The sequence below is a fragment of the Hippichthys cyanospilos genome, chromosome 20, assembly GCF_059441005.1.
Source record: "Hippichthys cyanospilos isolate Australia breed blue-spotted pipefish chromosome 20, RoL_Hcya_1.0, whole genome shotgun sequence".
Classification (NCBI taxonomy): domain Eukaryota; kingdom Metazoa; phylum Chordata; class Actinopteri; order Syngnathiformes; family Syngnathidae; genus Hippichthys; species Hippichthys cyanospilos.
This window is the reverse complement of record NC_142388.1, coordinates 4,463,434-4,477,481: the sequence shown is the minus strand read 5'-3', so window position 1 is coordinate 4,477,481 and position 14,048 is coordinate 4,463,434. Positions and strand designations below refer to the sequence as shown.

The window sequence follows — 14,048 nt, the reverse complement described above, 5'->3', positions numbered from 1 at the left end:
ACCATTATGATCAAATTTGATGGTTTTGGACATGGATGTGTTTTTCTGCTAAAGCACACTGTTCCAAATGGATTCGGGATTCTGTGGTTAAATCAGCGGTTAAAAAGATCAGTGATTGAGTTCATGTTTTGGTATTCTGCTAACTAAGAACCGCAGGATGTAAAAAAAATAAATAAATACAGAGCTTCCTCTTTTTTGGCTCTCCTTTTCAAGCCTTGGGGGAGGCACCTGACTGGGCGCTATTCTAGTTTCTTCAACGATGTCTATAATCTGTCTTTGGGAATCTGTATTCATGGCAACGTAGGAATAATCGGAGCCACCAACTGTTCCACAATGGTGTTTCAAACAGAGCAAGCCATTTATTCTAATTGAATTGTCTCTTTAGAGGTATGTCTTATCAGGTTAGAAAGTGCAAACAGCGCTGGGGTGGTGCCAGGCTCACAGACCTCACAGATTATAACTCCGATACCACATTGGTATGCATGGGACTTAACATAGAGCGATACTTAGCGAGATAATCAGAGAGTGTACTTTGGGTCTCTTGCTTGGAGGGAGGGGTGGGAGGGGCTCGCACACACACACACACACACACACACACACACACACACACACAAAGCCGAATGTGGACATGCCAAACACAAATCAAAACAAGGCATGCAAACACAAAAGTGATCTGGAGAATGAAGAAAACAGAGAGAATGGCACAGTCCCATCTGTCAAACAAATGCGAGGATGCCTTCACGCACACACCAACATGCGCGGCGCACACTGCAGGCATCATTTAGTCTGAGCTTGAGCGATATCTGCCTTTGTCCTTTTCGCAGTCGGTCTTGAGGGGGCTGCTGTTGGAGTTGCATGAAAGTTTGTTTAGAGCTGAGCAAGTGTGTTAAGCTTTATTAGGACCCACGGGAGATGCCACATATGCACACATGTATCCACTTCTCCACACACACACACACGCTCAAGCACGAGGCTTGGGCGGCAGCTCACGCTGGCCCCAACCAACAGTGAGGAGTTTGTTGTCATAGCAACAGTAAAATGAGATGACTTTACTGTCAGCCGTAATGTTTCATGGCCCCCTTGCCGCTATGGCAACATAACAAGGAGGAGGAAGAGGAAAAGATGGGGAGAATCACAGCATCTGATCCATCTTTGCATTCCGGTGGACCGCTACCTGAATCAATGTCACCGAGATGCCCTTGCTTCTTCTCGCTGTGACGGCCCCGTCAAACAAAGAAAGGCGGCGCGCGCGAGCGTTCGCACCTAGAAAAGCTGGCCAAGCACCTTTTCCACCTTGCCCATCCCTTTGACGCTCACTCTTTTCAACATTTATCGTCACCGGGGCCAATTTGAATTCATTACTCTCAACGTCGATATTGGTGCAACGACGCAGCGCCTCAGACGGCTTGTTGCTGTCAGAAAGCGCGCGGAAATAGCGGAAAATGGACGATCAAAGGCTCGCTGGCGTTTCCCGCCGCTGTTGGGAGAGCCAGCCTGAGCGGCGGCGTGACTACGGACTATACGTGACGATTCTATATTTAGCCCAGTCCTTCCACTTCAGCCTATCCGCGCCGTAAAGTTATTAGCGCGAGTAGGAAATTGAAAGACGCGGAGATAGGTCGGAAGAACAGACAACAGACCGGAGCGGGGCTGCGTTGTTTCCCTTTTGTTGCCATGGCGACGCGGCGGCCGGGGCTGCGGCGAGCTGACAGTTGTCATGGCGCGCTAGGTTGCCATGGGTGACAGCTGCCCGTCAATCACGCAGAGTGAGGGGACGGATCGGCGGATGATCACCTTGGATTAGAGAGTGATCGCACCACACAGGGGCCAGTCAGAAGATATCTGGCTTTAATCCCTGTGTCCTAATGGTGCTGCCGCTCCGATATGTTATGTGTCTTTCATATGCGTGCGTGTCTGCGTTTGCATGCAACGGCGTGATGTATTGCGTTTGCCAAGCTTAATGTATTTTTTTTGCATCAAATGATATCTTGGAATTTAGATTATAAGGCACACAGTCCCAGATCGACTGGGGCTTTAGCTCTTGAGCAAGGGAGAATAGGCAGAAGTGGAGCAGAGGAGGTCCCAACGGAATTGACCGAAAGCTCAATTTGAAAAATGTGTTTGCTTTTGTCACAATATTTCAGATGCAGTGTATATGTGCTAGCCAGCGTGTGCAAATTGTTCTGCATGGCTTATGTTCTAAAGAGAATAAAAAGTCAAAAAAATCAATCAATCAAATCACTGCAAAATCAAGCAGTGTTTTGCACGATTCCCGCAAAGCCTACTAACAATATTTTAGGAGAAAAATTGTGATGTATCGCTAATCCCTGACCGTATTTTTGGAGCAAAGCATTGTTGTTTAAAATTAAACTAAGAAACATTCAAGAGCCAGTATTTTGGATGGCTTTTGTTAGTGAATGGTCCATAAATAAATCTCTCCCTTTTCTAGAGTCAAAATCTCCACAAAAGTAATTTCTCATTTCATAAATGTGGAGCAAAACGGTTGCCCTTTGTGTAAATTGTTACTTAAGAAGTAGATCTGTTTCGAAACTTTGGGCGACCTTTGATTTTTACTGTATAAATCCCCAAAGGCCTCGATTGCGGCCAATCACAACTCAGCATACAAATGTCACATGACCTATTTTATGAATGAGATGTACTATAATTGTTACCTGATCCCTACTGTGATGTCATTTTCAAGTGACAGCCAAAATGGCGGGCACCTGAGCTGGATAAAACCATTAAAAACATGATGAATCAAAATGCTATGTTTAGACTCATGGGGGCGCTAGTACATATTATTTTGAAGCAGACTTTACATTGATCTGATTGGCTTGATCACTGTGAGCTGATATTTGCCATTTTAAGCAAAAATGGTGATGGGCAGTAACGTCATAGTTTGCTTAGCGACCAATGATGTCATCGATACCTTCCGCAAATTATGTTTCGAAAATTGTAATCGGTTTGTTGAGCAGTTTTTGGACGTTATCAAACAAAAATCCTGCTCATGTGAAGTGTATTTTGAAGAAAAGTTTTTGGTAGACGTCCCCTTCGAACAGATAGAATTTAGTTACAATATGTTCCAAAGATCTACTACTGTAAGTACAATATCATGACATGCTCTCGAAATATTACGAAATCGTCACGTAGAGGCTAATCCGGTAATTATGAGACCTTTTACCAGAATACGAATGTTGTGACAGCAACCTTGTGAAATGTCAATACTCGCACGGTACGCGCGTAATTGGCTGTGAGTCGAACATGTCGGATTTCCCCAACCGGTGAAGCACTAAATTTGCCATCCCGGTGAGAAGTGACTAAAAAGCCTCCGAGAAAAACGATGATGCGCGCTTCCCTCCTCGCGCTCTAATTGGAAACGCGGTCGAAAGAGCGCGGTTGGCCTCGACCCTTTGACCTTTAGACGAACGGATAACGCAAGCTGACCAAGCTGTTTCTTCTCTTTGTAGGAGTGAGCCCTGGGCTGGATGGGACCCACCATGCCCCCCAGTAAGAAGGCCCAGAGCCCCAGCAGCGGAGCTAGCGCTTCGCAGGGCATGAGCCCGCCGTACCGACAAGGGGACGCCGCGACGGCGGCGTCCGAGGCGGAGGCGGCCGACCTCTCGCTGTCCTTGTCGGCCTCCTTCTCCAAAGCCGAAGACGAAGAGCTCACCAGTCTTTCCTGGCTCCACGAGAGCACCGACCTCCTCAACAGTTTCAGCCACTCCGGGTTGCGTAGCGTTTCCCCGTTGCTGGACCCCGACGGTCAGCACCCTCGCTCGCCTTCTTCCACGTCGCCGTGCCCCGACGACCCCCTGTTGGGCGACGCGCACTCGGCGTACGACTTAGCGGCGGGGGCCAACCGCAAACCGCCGTACTCCTTCAGCTGCTTGATATTTATGGCTATCGAGGACGCTCCCAATAAGCGACTTCCTGTAAAAGATATCTACGGATGGATCCTGGAGCATTTCCCCTACTTTGCGAGCGCCCCCACAGGGTGGAAGAACTCGGTGCGCCACAATCTATCGCTAAACAAATGCTTCAAGAAGGTGGATAAAGACCGCAGTCAGGTAAAAACGTCTTTTTATTAAGCTTGAATGAATTGAATTCGTTTTTACCTATTGTTTACTTGGATTGTATTATTGGATTGAATGTGAAACTTGATGTAGCTTTTCTGTATATCCTGGCTACCAACTTTTAACTACCACTTTTAACTCATTCAGTGCCACGGGCGAGAATTCTTGTCTTTTATCATAATAATAACAATATCAGAAAATTCTGGTTAAATATGTTTTTTATGGACAAGAGCTGACACCCTTGATCAATGCTTACCTAATATGAGCCAGTTGAGCACTGTAGTGATAACTGTGACCATTAGATGGCAGTGTTTCCACCCTGACAACACAGCTATTACTTACTGAAGAATGGAAGTCAATCTTTCATATGATACCACCCATATTTACATAGACACAGTACGCAATATTTTTTTTTTTTTACAGTTTTTTTATTTACCTTCTACTGTTTTGGAAACCCAAGTGGTGCCAGCAACCTTTAGTCAGCAGTTTTCCTTCCTGTTTGCCAAATAATAAGAAAGTGAACATTGTTTTGTCCATCGTAAACATGCTGAAATGTGTGTTGAACTGCGTTCTCGCGTTTAGTTCTCCAAAGAGCTTTGCTATAGCTCACTACATTATTGTCTTTGTTGCGATTGTTAGTTGTGACTGCTGTCATAGCCGGGTGCTTTGCATTTATGTAGTAGGCTAAACTTGAACTACTTCTGCGCTAAGCAAACGCCTTCTTACAAAGAAAGTATATTAGCGTCTGATTTTTGTTCAAGGCCAAGCTGTGGAGAATAGTTGAAATGTTTTTGCAGAGGTTGAAGTTTTTTCAATTTTTTTAGTGAGATGACGGCGGGAGATAATTGGGACGATTGGGTCACAGAGCGACGGACCGACGATTAAAATTTTGGGCTCGTCAATTATGATGGAAGGGGGGTAGTCCCACAGTCACATTTCAAACTACGGTTCGAATCATTCTTAGGGATACACACGTTTCGTGTACAAATTTGGCGCGTTATTCGCACCATCGCATGCGGTAGGAACTTATATCAGAGAGACAGTTATCAGTGGTTTGCGGGGATATCCAACTTGAAATTCAACATATTCTGTATTTTGTCGACTCCCTTACCAGATCCGGCCCTATCAATACTTGATGATCTCAATCTCGCTTTCTTAGTTCTCTTTCACTCTAACGTTTCCCCTGTGGGAGCAGCGTTTCGCTTTTGATTTAAGTCTCGATATAGTCTTTTATACGGGCGTTCCCATTCGGATTTTACTCCATTAAAGACTCGGGGTAAACGGGGAATGAATCCCTTACTCAATTAGCGCTAAATTAATACTGGAGGATTTAATAACACAGACGCCGGCAGTCTTAAGATTTCATCAGGCCTGAGGGTGTTGGGGGTAGGGGACAAACAGTCAAGATCAATGCTTGTTTTACATGTTTATCTGTTTGAGATAATACAGCGGCATCTTCCCTTGACCACCGAATGAACCTGGTGTCCTATTTTCAATAAGCCGTGCGTGTATATTCAAGCGCAAATTGAACGGAGGATGAAGAAGACGGTGACGGCGCGCACATGTGCGGTTTCGTGCGCACTCCCTCACGCTATGCTGTCATCTGGCCCTCGACTATAAGGGCACCGAGTTTCTCTTGTATACATATCGCCATGGTAACAAGCTTGCAGTTGACATAAAAGTATACTTTTGCTGTAGCAACGGGGAAGCGGATTTACCGAGTCGAGCGCGCGTGAGGAAATATGCGAATGTGTGCGTGGAGGCAGAGGTGTTGAGTGGATGTCCTCATTCGCTGTTATGTAGTTTTTGGGTGTGCGTGTTAGCACGGATACTCTTGCCCCGGTTGTCAAAAAAAAAAAAAAAATCAATGATGTACCCTCTGAGTATTTTTTTTTTCCGGAATGAAAAACAAAGCAAAAAAAGAGGATGCTGTGTTGTCCGTATCTGATTTGTTGAACTTCAAAAGTACATTTGTAGTTGTGTGTTTCCAGGCGTATTCTATTCTGCAATTACAGTAACATCGTCTGTTTTATCGCTGGCTTGTTTACCGGAAAATTGTGTCAGCAATGACAATGCGCTAGCCCATAAAACTTGACAAAATAAAGAGACTTCGCAAAGGAGTCACCATGACACAATTTAGCAAAATGGTGTCCCAACTTCCAATTTATTTGCTTTTAATTTGAAAGGTTTAGTGTTTCTGTCACATCGCCAAATACAGATACTGCACAGTTTATAAAATCGCATTTCTTTGTATTTATGGATTTGTTTACTTCAAAACTGCACAAATGCATGCACAAAGCAAGACAAAATCAACTGCAAAAAAAAAAAAAAAACATCCAGGGAATGTAGAGACAGAGAGGGAGGGTACAATATGAGGGAGGGGCCTCGACTAACAACAATTTGGGACAAGAATGAAAAGCTGGTGCGTAATGAGGTGTGGGGTTTGTCGAATAATTTGGGAATACACATACAGCAAAGTATGAACATGAATCTGTTTTTTGTTTTTTTTTAAACAACAATTCTGAACAGTTTAAAGAAGAGGAAATGTGTTAGCTCGGAATGTGGTGTGGGTACAAATAAAACTGTTCTTTTCTATTTATTATATGCCACATGAATCAGATGATAATAATAATATTTGGACACGATATGGATAATGAACATTTATAATTTTATGTATGTTAAATTTTTTAGTTTTATACTGCGTTCATCTAGTAAATTTGACAGAGAGCCATGATCTTTATTTACCCCTGGGGGTATTTGTAGGCACATCAGGGGTTACTTAAGATCTCAACGGTCCACGCAGGTACCAACAAATCTAATTTAATGCCGTGATACAAAAAGGACATGTTCCTTTTCAAATTTAAAGCAAATTAATTGGAACATGAAGCATTTAGTCTTACTTTAGTCTTTCACTTTCATCTTAGTCATCTTGGTATTATTAATATCAGCACTAAATTATGAGGGCTGCTCAGAAGATAATGGTCCAATTGTTTAATAAATGTTGCCATTGCAGTCAGTGGTTCTCAAATGGAGACACGAGTTTCTCTAAGATTACATGGAGGAACTTTAGGGAGTTTGTGCAAGTTTCTGCAAGTATAAGAAAATGTAATTGCATGCCTTTTAATACTGTGACTTTTCAAATTGAGAGCAAATCCATTGGAACATGAAGTTTTTCTGAATTTGCTGAATAAAATACACCTCGAGATAGCACAACAAATATGGTAGCAAACCTTTGGCGCAGCATTTTTTTCATCCGGATATCCTTTGCACATGTTAGCGGGCACTTGAAAAAAAAAAAAAAATTTCACCGGAGTTGAAACCAGTGCATGTGTAGAGGAGATTTTGGCAAGGACACCCCGCCTTGTCTTCCTGTCACTGCACAATGTTCAAGACAGCACACTAATTAACCCTCCAAACCCATTCCCCTCTCTCACCCGCGCACACACACTTCTAAATCACACACACATAGCATGTCAGACGCACAAATAAAGAGGCGCGCAGGCAAAATGCAAACTCAGGAGCAAGCGTGCATGCATGCATAAAAGGACTCCCGCACGTGCTCCAGCGCTGTCTGTGTAGAAACGAGGGCACATCTCTGCAGACTCCCTCTCTACCTGCCAAGTACTGTGCTTTATTTGAAGCCGCAATTACAAAATCTCTGTCATTTCCGTCTCGCTCTGCCACTCAAAGCTTACCTTTCTCCCGTATTCTTTTCCAATTACCTGTTTATGTGGTTTTTTTTTAAATACGACCGCAGGGGTTCGAATATTTTTCTTCGTGATGCGTTATGTCATGATGGAAATATGGAAGCTAACGCGTTTATTGCATCCACAAAGAAGATTATTTGGATTGTAGGGTATAGCGTGTGCCAGGGAAAATTTCATTTCAGTGTAGATCTGCGAGAAGACGATTTAGCAGTGACGAGATATTCATCTTGTTCTTGGTTCTTTTCGGTTTTGATTCCCATTCATGTCTAGTTTGGACATGCATCAATATTTTTCTGCTCACAAACTTAAGGGAGTAATCATTATTTGTTAGACATTTTTATTGTGTGTGTTTTTTGTGTGTTTTTTTGTTTTTTTAATGATGATCGTCCTGCATTTTTTTCCAAACGCCACACCGCATGGTCTGCACATGGACAAGATGATACCCATTATGGAGAAAATGCAATATTTGTAGTTTTTTAGACAACTTTTAATTGCATTTGCAAGTATTTTTGTATGCCATTGCAAGTAAATATGAAGTAAATGCTAAAAAACACATTTTTCCACAATGGGTGATGATGTGCATTTTTTTTTTTTTAATTTGGCCGACATATCAATACTTTAGAATATTGAGTAAACACGTCTTACTATTCATTTTTTATGTGTTTTTTTAATGATTATTTTTTTTCCACATAATGCCACAAAGCTATGCAAAATCAAAATCTTGTGGCATTATGGAAAGAACAATATGCTAAAAAAATGCTAAATGCTAAAAAAACACATTTTTTTCCACAATGGGTGATGATGTGCATGAATTGTTTTTTTTAATTTGGCTGACATATCAATAATATTGAGTAAACACGGCTTATTATTCATTTTTTATGTGTTTTTTTTTTTTTATATTTGTTCATATTTTTTTTCACATCATGCCACAAATCTATGCACAGTCAATATCTCGCGGCATTATGTAAAGAACAATATTTGTAGCGTTTGGACTATTCCTACATTTGAATGTAGCAACGGGATTTGATTTGGGAGAAAGTTTTTACAAGCAGCAGGAAGCTAGCTTACCGCGGACGCACCAAATCATATTTCCATCAATTTGGAGAGGTGGAGATTAATATGACAGTGGCCTATTTGTTCCGGTGACTGTATTTCTGGGTCATATCCAGGCAGATGACAAGATGGGGACTCATTTAGAATAAGCTTGCTGCTCCACGTGCCCTTTTTTTGTGTGGGAATGCGTGTCGGCATTGTGTGCGGAAGGGCAAGCTTGTGTGAGAAGCAAAAGAGAGGCTCAAGGTTGCCATGGCGTTGTTTACAAACAAGATTCCTCACTTTGCACAATAACTTGCCCGAATAGCAAGAGTTGTCCTCAGACTTCTGGATCACCGCGTCTTTATTAGGATGACTATACTGTTAACAATGAATAATGCTGCAGGAGAAATCCTCTCAAGAAAAATCTGATTTGCAGCCAGAAATTGGTCACAGCTGTAGCAAATCGATGTAAACATAAAAAAAAAAACGTGTTGCGCAATCTACAATCTGACCGAAGTTAAAAGCAAAACCGTCCAACATTTGAAAAAAGAAAGAAATCTGCAATAAGTATTTTTTTTTCATACTTTCATCAATTTCTTGCATAATGTCTTTAACTTTGCTTCATACATCTTTCATTTTTATTACTCTAATCATATCTTCAAGTGTTACGCTTGGCTCAATGACGTTTTTTCGGGAACCATAAATGCCATGAGAAATTGCCTTGTGCATGACCCTGTAGGATTAAGGGGACAAAAATGCCAAACGTGAATCACATGAAACACAGAAAAATACCAGTAAACATGTCATACTCGTTTAATTTCCAAAAGTATTGATACAATGTTGCTAAAATGCTTACAAAAGAAAATATTACACATGCTCAAGTCGACCCTCTGTGGCATTATGGCATGAAACGCGATGTTTTTAGCATTTAGCCTGTGTTTTAATATATTTGCAAGTACATTTGAGTTCACTTGCATCTATGTCTGAACATACTTATAAATACATTCAAATGTAGTAATCGTTCAAACGCTACAAATATTGTTCTTTCCATAATGCCACGAGATATTGATTTTGCGTAGCTTTGTGGCATTATGTGGAAAAAAAATATCATAAAAAACACAAAAAGATGAATAGTAAGACGTGTTTACTCAATATTCTAAAGTATTGATATGTCGGCCAAATTAAAAAAAAAAATAATGCACATCATCACCCATTGTGGAAAAAAATGTTTTTTTAGCATTTAGCATTTTTTTAGCATGTTGTTCTTTCCATAATGCCACGAGATATTGATTTTGCATAGCTTTGTGGCATTATGTGGAAAAAAAAAATCATAAAAAAACACATAAAAAAATGAATAGTAAGACGTGTTTACTCAATATTCTAAAGTATTGATATGTCGGCCAAATTATAATTAAAAAAAAAAATGCACATCATCACCCATTGTGGAAAAATGTGTTTTTTAGCATTTACTTACTAAAATATACTTGCTAAATATACTTTGCATATTTACTTGCAATGACATACAAAAATACTTGCAAATGCAATTAAAAGTAGGCTAAAAAACTACAAATATTGCATTTTCTCCATAATGGGTATCGTCTTGTCCATGTGCAGACCATGCGGCGTGGCGTTTGGAAAAAAATGCAGGATGATCATCGTTAAAAAAAAAAAAACACACAATAAAAATGTCTAACAAATAAATGATGACCCCCTTAATTTTGTGAGCAGAAAAATATTGACGCATGTCCAAACTAGACCTGAATGGGAATCGAAATCAAAAAGAACCAAGAACAAGATGAATATCTCGTCAAAGCTCAATCGTCTTCCCGCAGATCTACAGTGAAATGAAATTTTCCCCGGCACACGCTATACCCTACATCCAAATTTCGATACATAAGCTTCTTTGTGGATGTAATAAATGCGTTAGCTTGTTATGGTGGGCTAAATCATCCATGTTATGCTCTCCTTGGGCTCTTCTGCTAACTGAAATAAATACCGTTTTCTATCTGAAGACACCCTGAGGCAACACTTAAGGTTCAGGGTAAATAGAGTGCAGTGTTTTTAAATGCACTAACTAATAACTTTATATGAGACAAGCCCGCAGTGGAGTAGCAGTAGCCCTTTTCTGTGCTTTTCAAATTCTAGCGTAAATTCCGTATAGCATCTGTTTGATTTAGGTGTTATTGTTTCCGTTTTTGCTTCTTACCAGCCAGCTGCTCGAAGGGAAAATGTGACGATTAACACAATGGAGGCTTACCTGGGAAATGTAGAATTATTGTTCTCATTAGTAATGTTATATATGGCTAAGAAAGGAGAATATTGGGTCTCTTTTGTGGGCGATTGCTCACATTTGTAGAACCCAATAAGCAATAAAACTACTGTATTTTTCGGATTATAAACCACGACTTTTTCCTCATGATTTGAGCCCTGCGGCTTATAGTCCAGTGCGGCTTATCTGTTGTTTTTTGTTTATTTTTTTGCTAGCCAACAGCAAGCAAATGTGTGTGTCTGTTTGAGGTTTCAATTTATGGAACAACTATGAAATAGATCTGAAAAGATGTTAATCAATAGCTGTGCTCAAAGAGTTTTAAAAATATATGATTAAAAAAAAAAAACATACCGTATTTGCCGCACGATAAGGCGCACCCTCAATTAATGACATATTTTAAAACTTTTTCCATATATGAGGCGCACCGGATTATAAGGCTCAATTAATGACATATTTAAAAAATTTTCAATCACAATATTGTAATACTCAAAGTAATAACAATAATTGATCCATATATAAGGCGCACCTGATTATAAGGCGCGCTGCCAGCTTTAAAAAAAATAAAAATATAAGGCTTTTAGGTGCGGAAAATACAGTATTTCTAAATTAAATAAGAGAATGTATAAAATTTTGGATACATTTGTGACGTGTAAATATTATATATAGTCCTCAGTATATATGATTTTATTGGCGTATTTATGATTGTATATATGAATTATGTGCAATGTCTTTTTATGTTCACTAAAATATATCCATATATTATCTTTTTGTGTAAATATCTCATGCGGCTTATAGTCCAGTGCGGCTTATACATGACAAAAAATCTTTTTTTGCGCAAATTTTGCAGGTGCGGCTTATAGTCCGGAAAATACGGTAGTTAATGCTGCTTAACTGAAAAGAAGAATGCAGTTTTTTAATACTTTGGTTTTGTGTGTGTGGAGCTGTAGCTGGGGGAAAACCTGCTTTAACAGTTGTAACGCTCTTAAGGGTATTTGCATGTGTAAAAAAGATGTCAATGAGACAAGGCAGGGAAGAGTTAAAGCCCAAATGATTCAGTGAAATTAATTGCTGCTTCATTTTGTATCACTGCTTTGGAGATTGTTAAATATATCTAACACCCACCTCTGTTTGACTCAGATATTCGTATTACTCATTGTGAAATAAAGAGCAATAGACTGATTTTTTTTTTTTTTTGAAGAGCCAATACCAGTCGTTAGTAGGAGAGCGATAACCGATATAGAATATTACGCTATCCTTGTCTAATTTGAAATGTACGGGGAAAGAAAGTCTCTGTAACACCAAGCCTTAAGTTTATGTTCCAATTTATTTGCTCTCAATTTGAAAAGGAAAATGTGATTTTCCTGTCACTGCATGAAAAATGATTACATTGATTTACTGACATCTCTAGAAACTCAAAACCTCATGTACCCCTTAAAAAGTGAAAATGAAGATATAAACCATTTTTTCACGCTAAATCAAGGTCTCCAAATTTTACAGTAACTCAAGTTCTCCAAAAGAAGAGAAATGTTAACATTTTACTTACCGTATTTTCCGCACTTTAAGGTGCATTTTCAATAAATGACCAATTTTAAAATTATTTTAATACATAAGGTGCACCGCATTATAAGGTGCATAGAATAGAAGCTGCAGTGGTGGCTGGAGTTGCGTTATGCATCCATTAGATGGAGCTGCACTAAAGGGAATGTCAACAAAACGATTAGATAAGTCAAACTGGTTAGATCAATGCCAAAATCAATAAAGAGTTTAGAAGAATATAATTATGATTCAATTAAATATAAACCTTAATTTTTCTTCATCAAAATGTAACCAAAAACCAAATATTGTTCTGTTGATTCAAAACAGTTTCTGGGTTTATTTGACAAAATCGCACTTTCTTTGATAAACACACACATTTTTTTTGCACCCTGTCCCCATATAAATTCCTTCAAAATTAAAGCATATATAGCTTTTCAAAATTTCAAACAGGGTGTTATAAAAATTTGAATGGTAAAAAATACACTTAGAACTGAAAGGCATAGGTAAAAATGGAAGGATTTACATGGCGATTAAGTTATCTTATTTTTTTGTCCCCTCAAAAATGGAAACTCAAGGTTTATTCGCTGTATAAGGCGCACCGGATGATAAGGCGCATAATCAGCTTTTGAAAAAATTTAAGGCTTTTTATGTGTGCTTTATATTGTGGAAAATAAGAAAAATAGGCGCAGATTGCTGAGTGTTTCTTTGGCTCCTGTTCGGGTCAGTGTAAATTTCACTAAATAATTCCTTGAAGTTAACAGTTTTAAAGTGATGTTATGCGGCCATGGAATTTAAAAATTAAAAAAAGTCAAAATGTTTATAAAGAGTGCTGAAAATCGACCCGCACCCTCAAACCCCGAAATGGAATTCCTGATCACGTTGTCTATTCGACGCGAATGTGCTCGCTTCTGTGACGACCTTTACTTTGTTGCACTTCCCTGCGTTATTGTTGCCTTTAGCGCACCTGCAGATTATGCTTTACGGCGCGCACCATGTTTGTGTGCCGTCCTTAAAGCTCGCTTTCCCCACTCGAAATGTTAACGGCTATATCGACGTGTATCCAGTTTACAAAGTTCAAAAGTATATAATATGGATAATCCACTGTTTATCTGTACAGGATGTATACAGTAAGTAAGGATAGATCCCTGCATTGCAGTGGGTTAATCGGGCTTAAAACCCGTCATCATTTTTTTTTTTTTTTTTTGCTTTTACACTGCGGATGTGCAACGAATTACAGGCAGTCATAATGCTTAAGATTGATAAGTCTTTTTGCTTGTGAAATGTACCGGACGACGTGGCTAAGCGAAGGCCTGCCAAGCTGAGGGAGCAGCTCGGAAATATTATGGGATGCAGCAGGGTTTTTTAAGGATGGCTGATGTTGGGATTTTATAAATGCCAGACGCTTTATAGATGTCAAGTAAGATACTG

The 14,048-nt window shown here is 39.7% G+C and overlaps 1 protein-coding gene across 1 annotated transcript in view; it reads left to right on the top strand.

The window, feature by feature from the left end:
* The window catches only part of ches1 (checkpoint suppressor 1), a 74,678-nt gene that overhangs the window by 28,756 nt on the left and 31,874 nt on the right, over positions 1 to 14,048 (top strand). The window contains exon 2 of the mRNA XM_088404015.1: positions 3,468 to 4,067. Within this exon, the coding sequence (XP_088260141.1) occupies positions 3,486 to 4,067 (582 nt within the window). The 5' untranslated portion in view covers positions 3,468 to 3,485. The remainder of the gene's footprint in view (positions 1 to 3,467; positions 4,068 to 14,048) is intronic.